The following is a 24,408-nucleotide window of genomic DNA, read 5'->3' on the forward strand; positions in this document are numbered from 1 at the left end:
TCACAGTGCTTTCACCAAACAGCTCAGTGCTCTCAGAACTCTCACCTTAATAATGTGAAAAGAAAGCCTTCTGGACAAATATACAGTATCTCACAAAAGTAAGTACACCCCCCACATTTTTGTAAAAATTGTATTCTATCTTTTCATGTGACAACACTGAAGAAATGACACTTTGCTACAATGTAAAGTAGTGAGTGTACAGCTTGTATAACAGTGTAAATTTGCTGTCCCCTCAAAATGACTCAACGCACAGCCATTAATGTCTAAACTGCTGGCAACAAAAGTGAGTACACCCCTAAGTGAAAATGTCCAAATTGGGCCCAATTAGCCATTTTTCCTCCCCGGTGTCATGTGACTCGTTAGTGTTACAAGGTCTCAGGTGTGAATGGGGAGCAGGCGTGTTAAAATTTGATGTTATCGCTCTCACTCTCTCATACTGGTCACTGGAAGTTCAACATGGCACCTCATGGCAAAGAACTCTCTGCAAAAAAAAAAAAGAATTGTTGCTCTACATAAAGATGGCCTAGGCTATAAGAAGATTGCCAAGACCCTGAAACTGAGCTGCAGCACGGTGGTCAAGACCATACAGCGGTATAACAGGACAGGTTCCACTCAGAACAGGCCTCACCATGGTCCACCAAAGAAGTTGAGTACACGTGATCAGCGTCATATCCAGAAGTTGTCTTTGGGAAATAGATGTATGAGTGCTGCCAGCATTGCTGCAGAGGTTGTAGGGGTGGGGGGTCAGCCTGTCAGTGCTCAGACCATACGCGACACACTGCATCAAAATGGTCTGCATGGCTGTCATCCCAGAAGGAAGCCTCTTCTAAAGATGATGCACAAGAAAGCCCGCAAACAGTTTGCTGAAGACAAGCAGACTAAGGAAATGGATTACTGGAACCATGTAATAGTAAAGGTGATGGACTGGCCAAGCATGTCTCCAGACCTAAACCCTATTGGGCATCTGTGGGACATCCTCAAATGGAAGGTGGAGGAGCGCAAGGTCTCTAACATCCACCAGCTCCGTGATGTCATCATGGAGGAGGGGAAGAGGACTCCAGTGACAACCTGTGAAGCTCTGGTGAACTCCATGCCCAAGAGGGTTAAGGCAGTGCTGGAAAATAATGGTGGCCACATAAAATATTGATACTTTGGGCCCAATTTGGACATTTTCACTTAGGGGTGTACTCACTTTTGTTGCCAGCAGTTTAGACATTAATGGCTGTGTGTTGAGTTATTTTGAGGGGACAGCAAATTTACACTGTTATACAAGCTGTACACTCACTACTTTACATTGTAGACAAGTGTCATTTCTTCAGTGTTGTCACATGAAAAGATATAATTAAATTTTTACAAAAATGTGAGGGGTGTACTCACTTTTTTTTGACATACTGTATAAGCTGATGGTCCTTCCTTAGTGTATTTCTTTCCTAAAGAGTATCACTAATGGCTCTGAACCACATGCAGGAATGAAACAGATAGAATGCCTCCTATAGTGTATTATCGTTTAAAATGGAACAAACTATTAAAAGACAAATGTGTGCTTACAATAATATGAATTAAAAAGCCCATAGATGTAAAAACAACGGCATTTGATCACCTCTCGCATCACTTCCGATCCGCTATTCACTCCGGCCACGCCCTACGTCCTGATGAAGTCATGTCACGTGACTTCATCAGGGATTCCTGCATGTGGTTCGGAGCCATTAGCGATACTTTAAGAGCCTGGATTCCATATACCATATATACTCGAGTATAAGTCGTTCCGAGTATAAGTCGAGGCCCTAACTTACCACAAAAAAATGGGAAAAACTTATTGACCCGAGTATAAGACGAGGGTGAGAAATGCACAGCTACTGTAAGTGGAAAAGAGGGTCAACAATGCCCATTTGCAGCCTCACTGTGCCCATTTGCATGCCTCACTGTGCCCATTTGCAGCCATAGGTCCCCCAAACTTCAAACTCAGTAGTTAAGGGTTCCTAGATGCCCCCTAGCTGCAGCCAAAATTTGGGGTCTCCGAATCCAAAGGGTCCCAAAATGACATTGCTGCAGATGGACACAGTTGACCGAATTTGGGGCCCAGTATCTTGGGGCCACTTAGTGCTAAGAACCCCAAATTTGGTGTACAAACCCAGTGGAACTAGCACCATAAAATATCCAAAGCTGGGGTTTCTAGCACTAAGTGGCCCCGAGATACAGGGCCCCAAAAATCAGTTCAGAAAATGTCAAGCACTTTTCTGTAGCAAAGAATTACATTTTCCGAACCGGGTTTGGGGCCCCGTATTTTGGGGCAACTTGGTGTTAGGAACTCCATCTTTGGATATGTTATGGTACCAGTTCCACTGGGTTTGCAAACAAAATTTGGGGTTCCTAGCACGAAGTGGCCCTGAGATACGGGGCCCCAAAGTCAGTTCAGAAAATGTCAAGCACTTTTCTGCAGCAGAAAATGACATTTTCAGAAACCGATTTTGGGGCCCCGTATATCGGGGCCACTTAGTGCTAGGAACTCCATCTTTGAATATGTTGTGGTACCAGTTCCACTGGGTTTGCACACCAAATTTGGGGTTCCTAGCACAAAGTGGCCCTGAGATACGGGGCCCCAAAGTCGGTTTGGAAAATGAAATTTTTTGCTGCAGAAAAGTGCTTGACTCGAGTATAAGTCGAGGGGGACACTTTCAGCACAAAAAAATGTGCTGAAAAACTCGACTTGTACTCGAGTATATACGGTAGATTAGATATAGAGGAGATAAGGAAAGAAATACACTAAGGGAGGACCATCAGCTTACATATTTGTCCAGAAGGCTTTCTATTCACATTATTGAGGTGAGAGTTCTGAGAGCACTGAGCTGTTTGGTGAAAGCACTGTGATTGGTGGAAGTTCAACCAAGAAGGACTTTATTATTCATTTATCCATCTTATTTTAATATTTGGACTTTTCTGTTTTATTGGTTTATGAACCATTCATGATATTGATTGGACTGGACACATTGTGTTGGATTGTGATGTTATACACAAAGTAACACTAGAGGATTTGCGCAAGTTTACTTATATTTATTTATTGTCATTTGCGTGTACTGTGACCACATTGTTTTTGCAGCATTTCCATCACTTTTTTTAGTCACACATTATATATATATATATTCTGGATTGATCACAATTACCTGGTAATGCGAGGGACCACTTACATATCTTTATAACATGTTTAATCACTTGAAGGGAGTACTACTCCAAGAACTATTTCCATCCATAAAATGCCTGGATTTTAGCAGTCTTGTTTATAGTGACAAAGCAGAATCTTGAAGGTTTTTGCTTATGTCTTGAACCCATCCAAAAAAGAACTGTGCACTTCCTGTGCCTTCCTGTGCCTAGGCACTTTTGTAGTCTCAAAGCTGTATATCTGCAGGGGGAGATCTAAGGCACTGCTGCCTGTGACGTCTAGTCTTGCCAGATTTGGCGTGAAATTTGGTGATGTCACTAATGGGATGCTCACTGCTGTAGAGGAAGATGTACCTGTGGACCTGTAGTCCAAGGATCTCCCTGCTCCAGCATCATTCATTCCATGGATCTGTGCTTCCTCCTGCTGTTTTTTCATCATTATCCCACCAATTATCAGACCAACAGTCATCAGAGGTAGGGGGGGGGGAAGCTCTGACATGAGGAAGAAAACCCCTGCCTCTACCAAGATGGCCATCCACACACTGGGACGCAGTGCAGATCAGGGCATGGTAAGTCAGTAATAGGAAAATGGTCAGCTGTATAGCCACCCCGATCACTTTTACATTACTGGGGGTGTGGCACCCCCCCCCCCCCCCCCCATTCCTCGATCTCCAGAAGCGCTCAGCTCTGAGTGTTTCCGGTTTCAGAGTTGTTTACTGTGAGAGCGGCAAGGATGTGGAATTCCCTTCCACAGGTGGTGGTCTCAGCGGGGAGCATTGATAGCTTCAAGAAACTATTAGATAAGCACCTGAACAACCGCAACATACAGGGATATGTAATGTAATACTGACACATAATCACACACATAGGTTGCACTTGATGGACTTGTGTCTTTATTCAACCTCACCTACTATGTAACTATGTAACTATGTCATTCTCAGGCTGCTGTGCTTGATTATCTGCAAGGGAGACATTGTGCAGCTGTGCTGCCTGTGTCAATAGACACTGACAAAGTGGCTCAGGAGTGAGCCCACACGAGTGCCCAATAGAAAGCGGGGTCAATTGCCAAAGAGAAGGAGCCAGGAACTCCAGCGGGGGCGGGGACCCCAGAAGGGAAGGATCGAGGCTGCTCATTGCAAAACCATTGTACAAGTATCATATGTTTATTATTTTATTTAAAAAAAAATCAAAGTTTTACAATCACTTTAACGTGTGCAAAAAAAAAAATGAAAAAATTGCTCTAGAGGGGAGCTAGTTAAAGGGCAACTTGTGGCAACCAATCAGAATGCATCTTTCACTGGTCTGACCACAGTAAACTGAAAACTGATTGGCTGCTGTGGACTACTATGCTTTTCAATGTACATTGTTTTACTGAATAATCTGAATTATTTTCTACTTTTTACTTTCACAGGATGTACAGACCTGCATCGTAGAAATGGTCGTTGTGTGCGGCAATAAGTGGGCCGGCGTTTCTCACTTACATTTTATTTTGCAGCTTTTTACACTAAAAAATAAGAGGACATATCTGCGTTTTTTTTTTTTTATTTAGATATATTTACGTTTTAAATAAAATGACCTGAGTTTCATCATATCGTCACATCAGAATGAATTCAGATAATAATATATTTCTTCCTTTCTCTGACTCTACCGGTATCATCAGGACATCTAGACATGAAGAACAGAGTCTTCGCATTCTCTTATTGCAGCAATGTCTCTCCTGGGGCTGCTATGAGCTGCACTGTGCATAACTGGCAGTTACTAGCAGGTGAGGCCGAGCCCAGCAACTTCTTCTGTATCCACACAGGCTGTAAGGAACTACTTGGAAGTGTTGATGTTTTTCCAGTTCGGAACGGCTCGGCACTTAAAGGAAGTGATAAAAACAGCTGCAGGTATGTGAGGGCAACCCTGGACATGTGTTGGCTGGCAAAGCTTGATCTCTCCTTTGTGGGCTCTTCATCCAATCACATCAAGGGGGTGCAGCAAGATGCTGCTGGATGGTGTCTGCTAGGCCCATATTTGTTAGAGGGGATATCCAGAAAACACAGTACACCCCAAAGTGCTGACAACCTTCTGAGAGCCCACTGGTGGAAAGTTCTCTGCATGTGGCTTATCATCCAACCAGCCACTCTTCACTATGTGCTGCACTGTGTGCCATGGGTGCAGCTGTGTGGAAACACTAGAGGGCGCCACGTTCCTGCTTGTGCTGGCGCAGAGCTTGTAGGAAGATCTGCTTCACCTGGACCATCATCTCATTGTAGAGTTTCAGGTCGTCCTCCTTCGTTTTCAAGGCGCTTTTTAGAGCCGATTTCAGAGCTTCATTTTCATCCACTTTTATTTCTAGCCTGAAATATAGAGGCGATATTCAAGTTGAGCGCAATAGGTAAAGGCGTCATGGCGGTATCTACAGCACACTGAAGTGAGCATTGCATAGGAGCCCCAATCATTTTCTTTTTCATTTTAAGATTCTCCTCCCTCCCTATTCGAAAAATAAATATTGCCAATCTCTACTTACCCTCTCTATGCCCCAGCACCATCCATCAATCTCTACTTACCCTCTCTATGCCCCAGCACTACCCATCAATCTCTACTTATACCCTCTCTATGCCCAAGCACTATCCATCAATCTCTACTTACCCTCTCTATGCCCCAGCACTACCCATCAATCTCTACTTATACCCTCTCTATGCCCAAGCACTATCCATCAATCTCTACTTACCCTCTCTATGCCCCAGCACTATTCATCAATCTCTACTTACCCTCTCTATGCCCCAGCACTATCCATCAATCTCTACTTACCCTCTCTATGCCCCAGCACTATCCATCAATCTCTACTTACCCTCTCTATGCCCCAGACCTACCCATCAATCTCTACTTACCCTCTCTATGCCCCAGCACCATCCATCAATCCCTACTTTCCCTCTCTATGCCCCAGACCTACCCATCAATCTCTACTTACCCTCTCTATGCCCCAGCACCATCCATCAATCTCTACTTACCCTCTCTATGCCCCAGCACTATCCATCAATCTCTACTTACCCTCTCTATGCCCCAGCACCATCCATCAATCTCTACTTACCCTCTCTATGCCCCAGCACCATCCATCAATCTCTACTTACCCTCTCTATGCCCCAGCACTATCCATCAATCTCTACTTACCCTCTCTATGCTCCATCAATCTCTACCTACCCTCTCTATGCCCCAGCACTATCCATCAATCTCTACTTACCCTCTCTATGCCCCAGCACTATCCATCAATCTCTACTTACCCTCTCTATGCCCCAGCACTATCCATCAATCTCTACTTACCCTCTCTATGCCCCAGCACTATCCATCAATCTCTACTTACCCTCTCTATACCCCAGCACTATCCATCAATCTCTACTTACCCTCTCTATGCCCCAGCACCATCCATCAATCTCTACTTACCCTCTCTATGCTCCAGCACCATCCATCAATCTCTACTTATCCTCTCTATGCCCCAGCACCATCCATCAATCTCTACTTACCCTCTCTATGCTCCATCAATCTCTACCTACCCTCTCTATGCCCCAGCACCATCCATCAATCTCTACTTACTCTCTGTATGCCCCTGCACTATCCATCAATCTCTACTTACCCTCTCTATGCCCCAGCACTATCCATCAATCTCTACTTACCCTCTCTATGCCCCAGCACTATCCATCAATCTCTACTTATACCCTCTCTATGCTCCAGCAGTCTCTACATACCCCCTCTATGCTCCAGTAGTCTCTACATATCCTCTCTATGCTCCAGCAATCTCTACTTATCCTTTCTATGCTCCATCATGCTCTACTTACCCCCTCTATGCTCCAGTAGTCTCTACTTACCCCCTCTATGCTCCAGCAGTCTCTACATATCCTCTCTATGCTCCAGCAATCTCTACTTATCCTTTCTATGCTCCAGCAGTCTCCATCACACTCTACTTACCCCCTCTATGCTCCAGCAGTCTCTACTTACCCCTTCTATGCTCCAGCAGTCTCTACTTACCCTCTCTATGCTCCAGTAGTCTCTACTTACCCTCTCTATGCTCCAGCAGTCTCTAATTATCCCCTCTATGCTCCAGCAGTCTCTACATACCCTCTCTATGCTCCAGCAGTCTCTACTTACCCTTTCTATGTTCCAGCAGTCTCTACATACCCTCTCTATGTTCCAGCAGTCTCTACTTACCCTCTCTATGCTCCAGCAATTTCTACTTATTCTCTCTATGCTCCAGCAGTCTGCAGCAATCTCATTAAATAGACAAAAGGGTGATTCGGGAGATGGGGAGAGGTCGGTAGTGAGTGACAAACTAGAGTTCTGCTTTAAGGCGCTTGACCCAGCTTTTCTCTTGCAGAACATGCAGTATTAGTTGGTCACTGACCAGCCCCTGGCCTGCTGACTGGACGATGAGAGAGAAAAAAAGCACACTGATGAGGCCATCATCCTGCTATAAGAATGGAATGATAGGGGAGGGAAGGAAGAGTGAGCTCCTGGGGGGCCGGAAATTAACGTGAACCTGTCTTTTACTGATTGGGCAAAAAAAGACCCGCATTGCAACTTTATATTATAGGTTTTCTGACTACAGTTCACAGCAGAAGGTATTTAGCTTGCAGATTCTCTATAGGACTGCAACTTGGTATGGAATTGTTTGGACACAGCACGAGGGGGGGTGTCACTGCTGGGACTTAGCTGTATGTGTAATCTTCGCTTCGTGTTTCTATCTCAGTGACAAGGTCCCCTAATTCAAGGTGCCCCCTCCTCCTCCATAAAATGCTGCATAAGGCCCCATGCACACTCGGCGTTTCCCAAGCTCTTCTAAACGCCTTGCTTCTGGTATGAGAGCTAAAGCTACATTTTTGAAAACACATTTAGACCCATTTAGGTGTGTCATTCGCTTGACTGTTAATTAATTGCATTGGACAGAATTTACTCTGGCCATTGAAATTAATTAACGCTCAAGAGCTAAACGCACATAGTGATAATGCATGGCGCAAAAGCCATTTTTAGTGGCAGAACGCTCCTCTCCTAAATGCAATGGCCCTGTTTTTTTCTGCCTTTAAACACCTGTAAATGCCTATGTATGCATGGACACATAGCGGGTGATTTACTAAAACAGGAAAGTGCAAAATCTAGTGCAGCTCTGCATGGTAACCAATCGGCTTCCAACTTCAGCGTGTTTAGTTAAGCTATGACCAATAACCTGGAAGCTGATTGGTTTCTATGAAGAGCTGCACCAGATTTTTCACTAACTAAAGGCAAATGGACTGCGCACTCTGCAAAGTGCAGCTGCTCCGGAGCTTAGTAAATGTATAGGAAACTCTGTTGACTTCCATTGTCCAACCATGTGCAAGCAAAAAAATGATGTTTATTTTTTTCCTTGCATGTGATTTGATGTTCTTTGTAAAGTGAAGCTTTACCTCGTTTACTAAGCTCTGGAGCAACTGCACTTGCAAAATGCAGTCTATTTGCCTTCAGTAAATCAACCCCATAGCGTAACATTAAAATGGTTGTAAAGGCAAAAGGTTTTTTGATCTTAATCAGTGGCGGCCGCTCCATTATAGGGCCCCCAATCTCTATGCAGGCTCTAATTGGCTTCAAAAAAGGGTGGACTCGGGGCGCAAAGCACTGCACCCTGAGCCCACCCAGTTGTGTGACATCAACAAATTAATTTTCGCCAATGTCTTCCTGCTTCTTCCCCCAGCCAATCAGAAAGCGGGTCCTGGGAACCGATTGGCCCGGGAGTCTTAGGACTCCTGGCCAAATCAGGTCTCAGGACCCACTTCCTGTTCAGCCGGGTGGAGAGACAATGGCCCTGGCTGGAGCGAGGAGCAGCGAGTGGAGGGGCAGCAACAGCCACTTCCAAGAGCCCTACCTCAGATCTAGCACCACCTCGTCATCGGAAGGTACACCCATGGATCGCCACCTTCGCGTCCGACCCACCTTGGGGGGGGGGGGGGTGATTGTTTGCGCCCCACCAAAAATAAAAAAATATTGAGCTCCAGCCGCCACTGATTTTAATGCACTCTAAGCATTAAGATAAAAGGCCTTCTGTGTGCAGCAGCCTCCCTCAGCCCCTCTAAAACTTACCTGAGCCCCATCTAGATCCAGCGATGTTGCAGGAGTGTCTTGGCCATCCGGAACTCCCCTCCTCATTGCCTGAGACAGCAGCACGGCACCATTGGCTCCCATTGCGGTCAAAGTCAGTTAGCCAATCAGGAGAGAAAGGGGGCAGGGCCGAGGCTCCCTGCCTGAATGGACACAGGGAGCTGCGGGTCGGCTCAGGTGCCCCTATAGCAAGCTGCTTGCTGTGGGGGCACTCAACAGGAGGAAGGGGCCAGGAGCACCGAAGAGGGACCCAAGAAAAGGAGGATTTGGGCTTCTCTGTGCAAAACCATTACACGGGGCAGATAAGTATGACATGTTTGTTATTCTTAACAAAAAAAAACGAGACTTTACAATCACTTTAAGGGGCGTTTAGAGGCGGAAAAAAAAAGACAAACGCCCTTAAAAGTGGCATTTTTGCCTCCCAGAGTGCACGAGGCCTAAAAGTACCTGTAGGTGGGGAATAGTTAGCTAAAATATTACTTTTCCTCTACTTCGTCCTTCAGCGGCTAGGCGAAGGTGATGTCATCTCAGATCTCGCAGATCTCTGAACATGTTGAGTAGCCACATTTTGCAAGAAGGTCCATAAAGACATGGATAAGCGAGTTTGGGGTGGAGGAACTTAACTGGCCTGCACAGAGTCCTGACCTCAACCCGATAGAACACCTTTGGGATAAATTAGAGCGGAGACTGTGAGCCAGGCCTTCTCGTTCAACATCAGTGCCTGACCTCACAAATGCTCTTCTGGAAGAATGGTCAAACATTCCCATAGACACACTCCTAAACCTTGTGGGCGGCCTTCCCAGAAGAGTTGAAGCTGTTATAGCTGCAAAGGGCGGAGCCAACTCAATATTGAACCCTACGGACTAAGACTGGGATGCCATCAAAGTTCATGTGTGTGTAAAGGCAGGTGTCCCAATACTTTTTGCAATATAGTGTACAGTGGGGATGGAAAGTATTCAGACCCCCTTACATTTTTCAGTCTTTGTTATATTCCAGCCATTTGCTAAAATCATTTGAGTTCATTTTTTTTCCTCATTAATGTACACACAGCACCCCATATTGTACACACAGCACCCCATATTGTACACACAGCACCCCATATTGACAGAAAAACACAGAATTGTTGACATTTTTGTAGATTTATTAAAAAAGAAAAACGGAAATATCACATGGTCCTAAGTATTCAGACCCTTTGCTGTGACACTCATATATATAACTCAGATGCTGTCCATTTCTTCTGATCATCCTTGAGATGGTTCTACACCTTCATTTGAGTCCAGCTGTGTTTGATTATACTGATTGGACTTGATTAGGAAAGCCACACACCTGTCTATATAAGACCTTACAGCTCACAGTGCATGTCAGAGCAAATGAGAATCATGAGGTCAAAGGAACTGCCTGAAGAGCTCAGAGACAGAATTGTGGCAAGGCACAGATCTGGCCAAGGTTACAAAAAAAATTCTGCTGCACTTAAGGTAAAAAACACCTGAAGGACTCCAAGATGGTGAGAAATAAGATTCTCTGGTCTGATGAGACCAAGATAGAACTTTCTGGCCTTAATTCTAAGCGGTATGTGTGGAGAAAACCAGGCACTGCTCATCACCTGTCCAATACAGTCCCAACAGTGAAGCATGGTGGTGGCAGCATCATGCTGTGGGGGTGTTTTTCAGCTGCAGGGACAGGACGACTGGTTGCAATCGAGGGAAATATAAATGCGGCCAAGTACAGGGATATCCTGGACGAAAACCTTCTCCAGAGTACTCAGGACCTCAGACTGAGCCGAATGTTTACCTTCCAACAAGACAATGACCCTAAGCACACAGCTAAAATAACGAAGGAGTGGCTTCACAACAACTCCGTGACTGTTCTTGAATGGCCCAGCCAGAGCCCTGACTTAAACCCAATTGAGCATCTCTGGAGAGACCTAAAAATGGCCGTCCACCAACGTTTACCATCCAACCTGACAGAACTGGAGAGGATCTGCAAGGAGGAATGGCAGAGGATCCCCAAATCCAGGTGCGAAAAACTTGTTGCATCTTTCCCAAAAAGACTCATGGCTGTATTAGATCAAAAGGGGCTTCTACTAAATACTGAGCAAAGGGTCTGAATACTTAGGACCATGTGATATTTCAGTTTTTCTTTTTTAATAAATCTGCAAAAATGTCAACAATTCTGTGTTTTTCTGTCAATATGGGGGGCTGTGTGTACAATATGGGGTGCTGTGTGTACAATATGGGGTGCTGTGTGTACAATATGGGGTGCTGTGTGTACAATATGAGGTGCTGTGTGTACAATATGGAGTGCTGTGTGTACAATATGGGGTGATGTGTGTACAATATGGGGTGCTGTGTGTACAATATGGGGTGCTGTGTGTACAATATGGGGGGCTGTGTGTACAATATGGGGTGCTGTGTGTACAATATGGGGTGCTGTGTGTATAATATGGGGGGCTGTGTGTACAATATGAGGTGCTGTGTGTACAATATGGGGTGCTGTGTGTACAATATGGGGGTGCTGTGTGTACAATATGGGGTGCTGTGTGTACAATATGGGGTGCTGTGTGTACAATATGAGGTGCTGTGTGTACAATATGGGGTGCTGTGTGTACAATATGGGGTGCTGTGTGTACAATATGGGATGCTGTGTGTACAATATGGGGGGCTGTGTGTACAATATGGGGGGCTGTGTGTACAATATGAGGTGCTGTGTGTACAATATGGGGGGCTGTGTGTACAATATGGGAGGCTGTGTGTACAATATGGGATGCTGTGTGTACAATATGGGGTGTTGTGTGTACAATATGGGGTGCTGTGTGTACAATATGGGGTGCTGTGTGTACAATATGGGGTGCGGTGTGTACAATATGGGGTGCTGTGTGTACAATATGGGGGGCTGTGTGTACAATATGGGGTGCTGTGTGTACAATATGGGGGGCTGTGTGTACAATATGGGGGGCTGTGTGTACAATATGGGGGGCTGTGTGTACAATATGGGGTGCTGTGTGTACAATATGAGGTGCTGTGTGTACAATATGGGGGGCTGTGTGTACAATATGGGGGGCTGTGTGTACAATATGGGGGGCTGTGTGTACAATATGGAGTGCTGTGTGTACAATATGGGGTGTTGTGTGTACAATATGGGGGGCTGTGTGTACAATATGGGGGGCTGTGTGTACAATATGGAGTGCTGTGTGTACAATATGGGGTGCTGTGTGTACAATATGGGGGGCTGTGTGTACAATATGGGGTGCTGTGTGTACATTAATGAGGAACAAAATGAACTTAAATGATTTTAGCAAATGGCTGCAATATAACAAAGAGTGAAAAATTTAAGGGGGTCTGAATACTTTCCATCCCCGCTGTATATTATCTATCCCCCCCCCCCATGGGTAATTTTGTGCAGCGTTTTAAGGGGGGCAACTTGTAATGAGCGGATCTTTCCATTGAAGTGGAAGCTCTGCTTGAAGCTATTCAGCTCTGTAAAGAAAAGGCTCATTCATATGCAAAAAGGCTAAAAAAAGTTAAACATTTTTAAAAGTTATATATTTTTTTTTAAAACTGAACATAATAAAAAAGAAAATTTATAGAACACGTTCTCTTCAAAATGTCACAGCATGGGCCCCACAAACACAGGCAGAGATCAGACTTACTTTATGCTGAGTTCCTCGAGCTGCGTCTCCAATGGCACACTGGAGGATAAATCAGAGGTTTCATTGAAATTCAGGAAGAGTCGGGAGTTGCTGAGTGACTGTCCTGTAGAGAGAAAATTGTCTGTAATTCACAGGGAGAGTTCCGTGTATACAAGAGGGAGCAGATCATGAACACGGAGAGATTACCCACAAGGCAGCTTGTTATCTAAAGTGAACCTGTTTGGTATAATGAAGTTTTCCCGATTCCCGAAATCTGTCAGATCAATACCATCTACCAACTTGAAAATATTTTTGAGCACGAACCCACAAGTTTGATTTTAGCACCACATCCCAAGATGAAGTATATTAATGAGCACAAAAGTGGGGATTTTAAAGGTGCAAATCAATTGAATAGATATCAAATATTTTATATAAAAGGATTTTTCTTTATTATGAAAAATACAATAAAAATTTACATCTAAAAATGTAAAAGGGAGAATATGGAGATGGCACATGTAATTAATTGTAGATACAGTAACACAGCAAAAGCGATGTACTTCCTAACATGTTTCGCCGATCTGTCGGGCTTCCTCAGGGTATGCTGGTCACATGCAGAGTGCACTGCCTTCTATCAAAAAACATACAATAATGATAATACTTTAGGACAACTAGCCAAATCTATGAACAAATTTATTGAAGTTACATGCATATGCGTCTCCCTTGTCAGAATGCAGTTGCTTACCTATATCTCCTAAATAGAGGGGGGAAAGGGATAGATCTGCCGGGATGACTAGTGTTCCTGCTGTGTCAAGGGTACCCTGCGCTGAAGGTGAGCAATGATGGTAAAAAAGACCAGCTAAAGAGCAAAGAGAAAGACGGTAGTGCCTTATCATGTATGAGGGTAGAATAGACCACACACCTCCAGAGATACAGATCGCTTTGATCGCTTTAACTGTGGTTATGACCAGCTTATGATGCTTTGATACCAGTTACATTTTAAGACTTAGTCTTTTCCTGGCTGTTATTAACAGTACTTTTTGTATTCATAAGATACTCCTCTCAAAGTGATCTGTATCTCTGGAGGTGTGTGGTCCCTGGCACTAAGCCAGCTGCTGTACCCGCCTGTGTAAGTGTAAGCTCTTTTTGCTGATTTTGTGCTCTAGTGTTATGAAGGCTATTCTATTCTACCTCATACATGACAAGGCACTACCGTCTTTCTCTTTGCTCTTTAGCTGGTCTTTTTTACCATCATTGCTCACCTTCAGCGCAGGGTACCCTTGACACAGCAGGAACACTAGTCATCCCAGCAGATCTATTCCTTTTTTCCCCCTCTATTTAGGAGATATAGGTAAGCAACTGCATTCTGACAAGGGAGATGCATATGCATGTAACTTCAATAAATGTGTTCATAGATTTGGCTAGTTGTCCTAATGTATTATCATTACTGTATGTTTTTTGATAGAAGGCAGTGCACTCTGCATGTGACCAGCATCCCCTGAGGAAGCCCGACAGATGGGCGAAACATGTTGGGAAGTACATCGCTTTTGCTGTGTTACTGTATCTCCAATTAATTACATGTGCCATCTCCATATTTAATCTCCCTTTTACATTTTTAGATGTAAATTTTTATTGTATTTTTCATAATAAAGAAAAATCCTTTTATATAAAATATTTGATATCTATTCAATTGATTTGCACCTTTAAAATCCCCACTTTTGTGGGGATCTCTACCTTAGGGGGTCTTAGGGGGTCTCTACCTCTGACACAATAAATAGGCAAAACAATGAATTTAAGGCCTTCTGCACATTGGGCGTTTTTGACAATACTGTTATCTGCGTCAGGCTATTTTTTTTTCTCCCTCTAATCTCTCCTCCTGCATGTTATCCTCAGTGTTCATGCACACATAGGATTTTAGCAGCGTTTTGTGGCAGAAAAAAAGCCTCTGCCAGCGCGTTTTGCCAGGAAAAACTTTGCCAAGCACCAGTGGCCATTTTTTTTTCTAAGAAGGAGGACGCTGTTGTTCTTAACAATAAGTGAATAGCTGGTTATTAAGGGGCGGGCCGGCAACTTGGCCACTGCGTCCTTAACAACATTTTTTAAAAAACATTTAGGCGTGGGGTTCCCCTTAAAGTCCATACCAGACTCGGAGGGCCTTAAAGGATTGGGGGGACCCCTGCGTTGTTTTTATTCTCAATTTTGGCATGGGGTTCCCCTCATAATCTATACCAGATCCAAAGGGCTGGTTACAAATTGGGGGCGGACCCCCATGCTGTTTTATTTCTCAGTTTTAGCATGGGGTTCCCCTTAAAATCCATACCAGACTCAAAGAGCCTGGGGTACAGATTGGGAGGGGGGGGCCCCACTGTATTTTTTTCCCTCAATTTTGGCATGGGCTTCTCCTCAAAATCCATACCAGGCTCGAAGGGCCTGGTATGGATTGGGGTGACCCCCATGGTGTTTTATCCCTCAGTTTTTGGCGTGGGGTTCCCCTTAAAATCCATATGAGACTCAAAGGGACTGGTACGGATTGTGGGGGGGAGAACCCCATGCTGTTTTTTTTCTCAATTTTGGCATAGGGTTCCTCTTAAAATCCATAACAGACCCAAAGAACCTGGTATGTATTAGGAGGGGGGGGCCACACTGTGTTGTTTTTCCTCAATTTTGGCGTGGGGTTCCCCTCAAAATCCATACCAGACTCAAAGGGCCTGGTATGGATTGGGGGGAGCCCCACGCTGTTTTATCTCTCAATTTTGCCATAGGGTTCCTCTTAAAATCCATACCAGACCCAAAGGGCCTAGTATGGATTGGGGGGGGGCAACACTGTTTTATTTCTCCCCTTAAAATCCATAGCAGACTTGAAGGGCCTGGTATGGATTGGGGGGACCCCCACGTTGTTTTTTTTCAAAATTTTGGCATGGGGTTCCCCTTAAAATCCATAGCAAATCCAAAGGGCCTGGTACAGATTGGGGCAGACCCCCACACTGTTAAATTTCTCAGTTTTGGCATGGGGTTCCCCTTAAAATCCATACCAGACTCGAAGGTTCCCCTCAAAATCTAAACCAGATCCGAATGGCCTTGTACGGATTAGAGGGGGGCCCCCCACTGTGTTTATTTTTCTCAATTTTTGTGTGGGGTTCCCCTTAAAATCCATAGCAGACCCGAAGGGCCTGGTACGGATTGGGGAGGACCCCCACGCTGTTTTTTTTTCTCAGTTTTGTATTACCGGCAATTCATTTTGTTTACATTTAGCTGACAGCTGATGAGTCATCCGTTGTTAAGGACGCAGCGGCCAGCTTGCTGACCCGCTCATTAATAACCAGCTGTTAAGGATGCCTGGCGGCCCCGCTCCTTAATGCTAAGGCTCCTAAACATTGCTTACACACTTGTAAACGCCGGCAACTAAAACGCTAATTATTTATTTTAGCAGATTTTAGCTTCCACTGTGCATGGAGCCTAAATTCACCTTTACAGAAAAAATAATAAATGCACATATTTTTGAAGAAAAAATAATGTGCATTCGTTTTTTTTTTCCAGCAGGAGCCTGGGAAACAATGCGCTTGCGGTCAGTTTGATCAGACGTGCAATGTCAGGCTTCTGCAGACATGTCCTCCGAATCTCAGCCCATACCTCTGTACGGGCTTTCTGTATGAAAGCCAGAGAACATGCTCAACAGTGCCTCGTAAGCCATTGAAAACTATAAGTCTGTCTGCCATTGTGGAAGATGGTACTCGTGGTTTATTCATTCACAGCAAACTGTGAATGAATAATGTGGCTGTGTGGAGGTGGAGCTCCGCACGGCCTGTGCTCTTTTCAAAAAGTGACAGCGGGTGCAGGGAGAAGAACCCCCCCCCCCCACCACTGTCACAGGGTAAAGGAAATCGGAACATGTTACATATTCATCTCATAGAGGGAACGGATCCCTCTATGACATCGTATGGAGGAGACACGTTACTGGAGGGCTGCACAGGGTGGGAGGAGACAGACCGGGAACGGATCCCTCTATGACATCGTATGAAGGAGACACGTTACTGGAGGGCTGCACAGGGTCAGGGAAGACAGACCGGGAACATGTTACATATTCCACCCTAAATATGGGAGGAACACCTAACATGTTTCGAAGGTTAATTTATTCTTTAAAGAGACTCTTGCCTATTAAAGTTGAAGTTTGATCTGCTTATATTTTGCGCTCTCTGGTTCCAACCTCCACCCCCTTCCTATCAACATGCTACTAAATATTGAAATTAAACATTTCTGTTTTCATTTCACACTTTATTTTGGAGCCAGTGACATCAAAGCATCTCTGTGCTTCTCTATGCAATGCAGGAAGTTCATTGCTGGCGGCTGCTCTCTAAGTTGAAATGTGAAGTCGTCCCCCCCCCCCCCCCATACCCCAGCAGTAGCAGTCTTCTGGTGCTATGGGGGGGCTAATACAGCTCCTGGACCTGTCATAGAAACCTGTCAAAAGAGCCGACTATGCCTGCCCTTTCCGCCCCCCTCCTCCTTCCATAAAAGCTGTACTATAGCTTCCATCAATGAAAAGTGATCTATGAATGGAGGACAGATGGATGAATGAAACGTCTTCCTCATCCATTCATAAAAGCTGTACCTGTAGCTTCCTGCAATGAAAATCGATCATGAATGGAAGAGGAACACATGTCATTCATCCACCCATCCTCCATTCATAGATCGCCTTTCATTGCTGGGAGCTATAGTACAGCTTCTATAAATGGAGGAGAAAGATCTTTCATTCATCCACCCGTCCTCCATTCATAGATCGCTTTTCATTGCTGGGAGCTATAGTATAGCTTCTATGAATGGAGGAGGGGGGCAAAAAGGGTGGGCACAGTCAGCACTCTCGGTCAATGCCTATGACAGTTTCAGCTGCTCATAATAATCCCTGCAGCACCCAGTTGCGGCTGGTGGTATTTTTTTTTTGGGGGGGGGGGCGTTGGGCGGTCACCAGCCCCGCCTTTACCTCATCTATTGGGCAGCGCTTCCTCTACGTCTCCTCCCTCCTCCTCATGAGCGGCCAATAGGATCGCTTCTCCCTTCGGCCAATTGAGTGATCTCGGGACAGGTCTCCTGCTTCCTGATTAGCCGGGAGGAGAATCAGGAAGACAATAACAAATATTAATTCACTATTGTCACACAACTGGGTGGGCTCGGGGTGCAGTGCTCTGTGTCCCGAGCCCACCCTTTTTTGAACCCAATTAGAGCCTTAGGCTCTAATCATGTGCTTCAAAATAAATAAAAACCCCATTGGAATCCATGCGTTCGGCGCCCCGCATGTAGATTAGGGGACCGGACGCACGGATAGGGGGGCAGCGCCCGTGCACCCTGCATTACAGGCTGCCACTGGCAGCACCTGAAGATTATTGCTGCAAAGGATGGGGGATGGGACAGATTTCAACTAAGGCAGCAGCCACCAGCACAAGGGACACTACTCTTTCAATGTAGGTACTGTCCCTTATGCTGATTTTAAAAAAAAAGCACTAAGCTTGGCTTTAAGTTCTTTAAAGTGTATTTTTTGAAAGTAAAACAGAAGATTTCACAAAGTTCCACCCTTCTGAACTAATCTCCACCCCCTTATTACCCTCCTATCCAATCAGAGTGCCTTAGTGGTGAATGAGGGCACAGTGAAGGTGGAGTTATGAGAAGGCAGAGTTATATCTAAGAGACAGTGGAACCCTTAGCAACAAAGTGAAACCAGTATCAGAGGGGCACACAGGCTTTTCAGAGCAGGCACCTCCAATGACTGGCTGTTAGGCAGCAACTCAAACTAGTGACAGGTTCACTTTAATGATCAATTATGAGAAATTGTGTTCTTCTATTCTTCTGAAACAACCCAAGGCGAGGCAGAGGTGAGAGCAGATATAGAGAGACAGAAGCTTGTTAGCAACCAGTAACCACGTCAGGCCCAAACCACCGGGCTGCCATACCGGCTTTGCCGCGAGCAGACATCTTTTGGGTGGCGCCATTCTTTGCAGCGTCCATCTTCATCTTCTCCAGCTGTTGTTCTACATGAACGCAACGTCGCCTCTCTTCCTGCAGCTTCTTCTCCGCTTCCAGGACCTTCATGTTGCTCTCCTCCGTCCTCCTCTGCAGAACTGACACCAGCTCCATCAGCCGGTCCCTTTCCACCTCAGCGGCCTGACACAGCGCTCTGTACTCCGCGTTCTGCGTTCGCAGCTCCGAGCTGTCACACACAGGGCAGGGAACTTAGAAACATGCAACAATGTATATACAGTGATGGCACCATTCACAATCAGCCTTCTAGATTCCAGTACAGAATGTCCAGTTTATGACTGCATTACCATGCAACCTCTTGTACAGGTCACCTTAGAGGGGTTGTAAACTCTCGTGTTTTTTCACCTTAAGGCATCCTATGCATTAAGGTGAAAAAACTTCTGGCAGTCACCGGCCTCCCAGCCCCCCCCATTTTACTTATCCGAGTCCTGTATTGCGCCTGGCGGAGACTCGCTGTCCCTCTTTGCACGGGGTGCCGCCTTTTGGTTGGATAGATTGATAGCTGCGCAGCCATTGGTTCCCGCTGCTGTCAATCAATTCCAATGATGCGGGCGCCGGGGGGCGGGGCCGAGTCTGGCATTCGTGTCTATAGACGCCGAATGCTGAACTTGGGAGCGCGCCCGCAAGGTAACCCCCTCGGGAGAGCGCTTCTCCTAGGGGGTTATCTGATAAGAGGAGGAGCCGCGAGAGCCGCCGAGGGACCCCAGAAATCGTGGATCGGGTCACTCTGTGCAAAACGAGCTGCACAGTGGAGGTAAGTATGATATGTTTGTTATTTTAAATTAAAAAAAAAACGATCCTTTACAATCACTTTAAAGCAAACCTTCCATGGTGAATGGAATTTCAGTTCCTGGATCGTAACCTGCGATCTCTGCTGAGTCTGGCAGTAACTCTTCTTGCTGAGCCACCTGATATACTGGACAGCTCCCTGCCTGATTGCTTAGACCAGTGTTTCTAAACCGTGGTATCATTAGCAGTCCTCAGGGGTGCCGCGGCACCAGCCCAGTCTGGGCGATCCTCTGTTAGCCTAACTGACATGTACAGAGGAGGCAGAGAGCTCAGCCCGCACCTCCCCCTGCTCTCCGATCCTCCCTGTAATCTTGCCAGGCAAAACGGAAAGCTGAGCTGGCCGCCCGACTGCGTCCTACCAACCAATGACGTCACAGGTTGCTAAGGACTTGCCGGCAAGTATACAGAGAGGAACAGAGAGGAGCAGGGGGACGGGGAAGGTGGTGGCACAGCTCTCTACCTCCTCTGTACATGGGCATCAACAGAGTCTCATGAGGGGTATCTGCGCTACCAAATCAACTACTACCTAATACAGAACAGAGGATCGCTCAGATCCAAATGTACAAGGAGAGGAGTCAGGGGGGAGGGGAGAGGGAGGGAAAACAGAGCACAACCCACACCTCCTCCTGGCTTTGGGAGTGGGTGGGGTGGGGGGGGTTGTGCTAGGAGGGCAGATTTGGGGGAGGGATTTGTGCTGGGAGGGTGATTTGGGTGGGGGAGGGCTGTGCTGGGAGGGGGGTGATTAGGGCAGATTTGTGCTAAGAGGGGGGATTTGGTCCACTTTACAAATGGCGTTGTGTTGGGAGGGGCTGGCAGAAAAAGGGGCTGGACCTTTTCTTTGCCATGGAAGGTCAGCTTTTAAAGGATAAATTTACCTATTCACTTCTTATTTTTTCCTACAGGAGCCTGCAGAGTGTTGCACCCAGGATCAATCTATGGCAGGTGCAATGTTAAGCTCCTGTAGACACCTCCAGCCTTCTGTCAGTGACTCTCTGTATGAACTTTCTGTTGGAAGGCCGTAAGAAGTGTCAGTGGATTACAAGAGCGCTCATCAGCGCCCTCACAGTCCATTGAGAACTACAAGCCGTCTGCCATGGTGGTAGACAGGACTTGTAGTTAATGCATTCACAGATCACGGTGAATGAATGGGCGTGGCTGTATGGGTGGAGCCCCGCACACCAGCGTTCAATGTAAATGTGACAGTGGCTGCGGGGGACAAGGACCTCTGCTCTCTGTCACGGGGAAGGAGAGGGGGGCTCAGGGGGTGCTGCAAAATATTACACCCTAAGTACCTGTTATATGTTCCAAAGCTACACTTAGCCTTTAAAAAGGATCTTCAGCCTGTTTTCAAGAAAAAAATAAAAGTCAGCAGCTACAAATACTGTAGCTGCTAACTTTTAATAAAAGGAAACTCACCTATCCAAGCGCCCTCCTCACCTGGGCTGGTTCTTCACTGGTCTTCGGGTCCCCAGCATATTTGGTGTGGGATGTGCTGCGATTCCTTGAGGGTTCACAGCCAGTTTCCCACAAGCCGCGCTACACTGTGTAAATGGTCCCGCAGCCTAATGGGACATGTGATGTGCTCCATGAGATTGCAGGCAGGGGAGAGGGGGGTTGGGGGGGAGCCGAACTTCTGACGCTCCCACTGGAAGTGGGTGTGGGTACCTACCAAGACTAGGTATTCCCCACCCCCCCCGGGAGGATGTTACCTACCTGATATACACTGACCTACCTGACATACATTGACCTACCTGACATACAGTGACCTACCTGATATACACTGACCTATCTGACACACACTGACCTACCTGACATACAGTGACCTACCTGACACACACTGACCTACCTGACATACACTGACCTACCTGACACACACTGACCTACCTGACATACACTGACCTACCTGACACACACTGACCTACCTGACACACACGGACCTACCTGACACACACTGACCTACCTGACATACACTGACCTACCTGACACACACTGACCTACCTGACACACACTGACCTATCTGACACACACTGACCTATCTGACATACACTGGGATGGCAGGCAGTGGGGTTGTGTGGAGGGGGGGTGTTACCAACCTAACATACACTGATCTACCTGACACGCACTGACCTACCTATCTGACATACACTGACCCACACTAACACACACTGACCTACTTGACCTGGTTCCTTTAATCTTCTCTTCTGTCCCACTCCCAGACACCATGGTTGTTTTTCTATTCTCCTGCTGGCTGCTTAACACAGCGTGAGTCTGGAGGGAGAAGGGGGTGTCGCCGCACTGGCTCCATACAAGGAGAAATCGAGCACCGCCGCTGTTCTCCTGATCTCCTGCTGCTTTCCTAAGGCCGGGTGGCATATCACTCCGCCGGTAACAGTCAGTGCAGTGGGCGGCGCCGCAACGGCTGAATCACACAGAAGGTAAAATGCGGCTGCCGCCGCTGCTGTCCGTCCTTTCTCTCCCTTTCTCTACAGTGACTGCTGGACCCGCTTGGACACTCGGGGCTATTGGCCCCACATTCGGGGCTCCAGCCTTAATAGCCACCCCTTAATGACGCCTATGCCCCTCCCCCTTTTTTACCCTCTCTATCCCTGCGATAAAGGGAACACCCTTCAATGTTTGCCAGCCAATTATGAGAGCTGTTGAACCAAGTCTCTGAAATTCCCACAAAATCCAAATCCTCCTCGTACAACAGTATCTCTAGTTCACCCATCTTGTCCGCCAGGTTTCTGGCATTGGTGAACATGCCACATAGTTTAGACCGGTTGCATACTATCCTCTTATTGGGTGTTTCTGAGATTGCAACTAGGACTTGTTACTATACTTATCTTGGGTTTATGTGCTTTAGTCAACCTACCACTAATGCCCACAATACTACCCTCTGGAATATCTTCCGCGCTGGCTATCACTGTCTCTGGACCCTCCCCCCCGTCGCCTAATTTAAAAACCCCTCTAACTTTTTGGCCATCTTCCTTCCCAGCAGATCTGCACCCTCCTCATTTAGGTGCAGTCCGTCCCTTCTATAGTACCGGTTACCGACTGAGAAGTCGGCCCAGTCCTCCAGGAACCCAAACCCCTCCTTAATACACCAGCTCCTGTTGTTTTTTTGTCTCTCACTGTTAAAATAAACCGACCATAAAAATTTTGGGCAAACGTACAAAATCAGCAGGGGATCAAATCCTTTTTTCCCCTCACTGTAATACCCAAGTTTTTGGTAAAATATAAAAGATGAGGTTGCACAGAGTGAATAGATACCCAACCTGTCAAGCCTTAGCAATGGTTTCCCTGCGTTTTTTCAAAGGAGTTCGGTGCGGTTTTGCTCACCGGTTCAGGTGCGAATTTTACCTGAAATCGCACCTAAACTGGACTATAAAACACACAGGATTCTTTAAAAACAGGCCGCGGCCGGCCTGCAGATATGAGAACCGGCTCCATTGAGAAGGCTGCCGGTTCACATGTCATGTGAATTGCATGTGGTTGAAAGCGTATCCAATTTGCATATATGTGAACGGAGCCTTAAAGTGATAGTAAAGTCTTGTTGTTTTAAAAAAAAAAAATAAACATGTTATATTTACCTGCTCTGTGTAATGGTTTTGAACGGAGCAGCCCCCTATCCTCCTCTTCACGGGTCCCTTGCCGGTGCTCCTGGCTCCTCCTCCTGCCAAGTGCCCCCAGAGCAAGCAGCTTGGTCTGGGGGCACCCAAGCAGGCACGCTCCCGAGCCGATTCTGATCATGTTCATTCACACACAGAGCTGAGGCTTGGCCCTGCCCCCCCTCCTCATTGGCTCACTGGCTGTGATTGACAGCAATGGGGTGCACATCGCTGGCTTGAGATGGGGCTCAGGTAAGTATTAGGTGAGGCTGGGGGCAGCTGCTGCACACAGAAGTTTTTTTTACCTTCATACATAGAATGCCCCAAACCTTGAGCCTTTACAACCATTTAAAAAAAATAACAAACATGTCCTACTTACCTGCTCTGTACAGTGGTTTTACACAGAGCAACCCAGGTCCTCCTCTTCTCATGTCCCCCGCTGGCACTCTGGGCCCCTCGCCCTTGCCGAGTGCCCCCATAGCAAACCGCTTGCTGTGGGGCGCTCGTGCGTGCTCGCTCCCGAACTGGCTCTCTCCATAAAACACAGAGAGCACGGCTCAGCTCCGCCCCCCACTCTACTGGCTGTGGCGGCGGGAGTCAATGGCTCCTGCATCTCAGCCAATCAGGACGGAGAGACCGGGGAGAGCCTTGTGTCTCGTGCACATTGCTGGATCGAGATCGGGCTTAGATAAGTGGGGGGGGGGGGGGGGCTGAGGGGAGAGCTGCACAATGAAGGTTTATTAATTTCATGTGTAAAACCTTGAACCTTTACAACCACTTTAAAAAAAATAACAAACATGTCCTACTTACCTGCTCTGTACAGTGGTTTTACACAGAGCAAACCAGGTCCTCCTCTTCTCGTGTCCTCCACCAGCGCCCTGGGCCCCTCGCCCTTGCCAAGTGCCCCCATAGCAAACCGCTTGCTGTGAGGGCGCTTGTGCGTGCTCGCTCCCAAACCAGCTCTCTGCGTCCATAAGACACAGAGAGCACGGCTCAGCCCCGCCCCCCACTCTACTGGCTGTGATTGAAAGCAGCGGGAGTCAACGGCTCCTGCTGCTGCATCTCAGCCAATCAGGGCGGAGAGACCGGGGAGAG

General features: G+C 46.6%; 1 protein-coding gene across 2 annotated transcripts in view; it reads right to left on the minus strand.

Annotated features, from left to right (window-relative positions):
- Nucleotides 1-4,197: 4,197 nt before the first annotated feature.
- Nucleotides 4,198-24,408, minus strand: part of CCDC13 (coiled-coil domain containing 13) — an 87,942-nt gene continuing 67,731 nt past the window's right edge. Inside the window, exons 13-15 of one of the 2 annotated variants that reach the window (XM_073629433.1) lie at nt 18,829-19,085; nt 12,911-13,013; nt 4,198-5,498 (exon numbers count right to left, since the gene is read on the minus strand). In XM_073629433.1, coding sequence (XP_073485534.1) covers nt 5,333-5,498; nt 12,911-13,013; nt 18,829-19,085 — 526 coding nt within the window. In that variant the 3' untranslated portion in view covers nt 4,198-5,332. The remainder of the gene's footprint in view (nt 5,499-12,910; nt 13,014-18,828; nt 19,086-24,408) is intronic. The other variant, XM_073629434.1, reaches the window with a different exon arrangement.

The sequence above is a fragment of the Aquarana catesbeiana genome, linkage group LG05 (genome assembly GCF_042186555.1).
Source record: "Aquarana catesbeiana isolate 2022-GZ linkage group LG05, ASM4218655v1, whole genome shotgun sequence".
In the NCBI taxonomy this organism is placed as follows: Eukaryota; Metazoa; Chordata; class Amphibia; order Anura; family Ranidae; genus Aquarana; species Aquarana catesbeiana.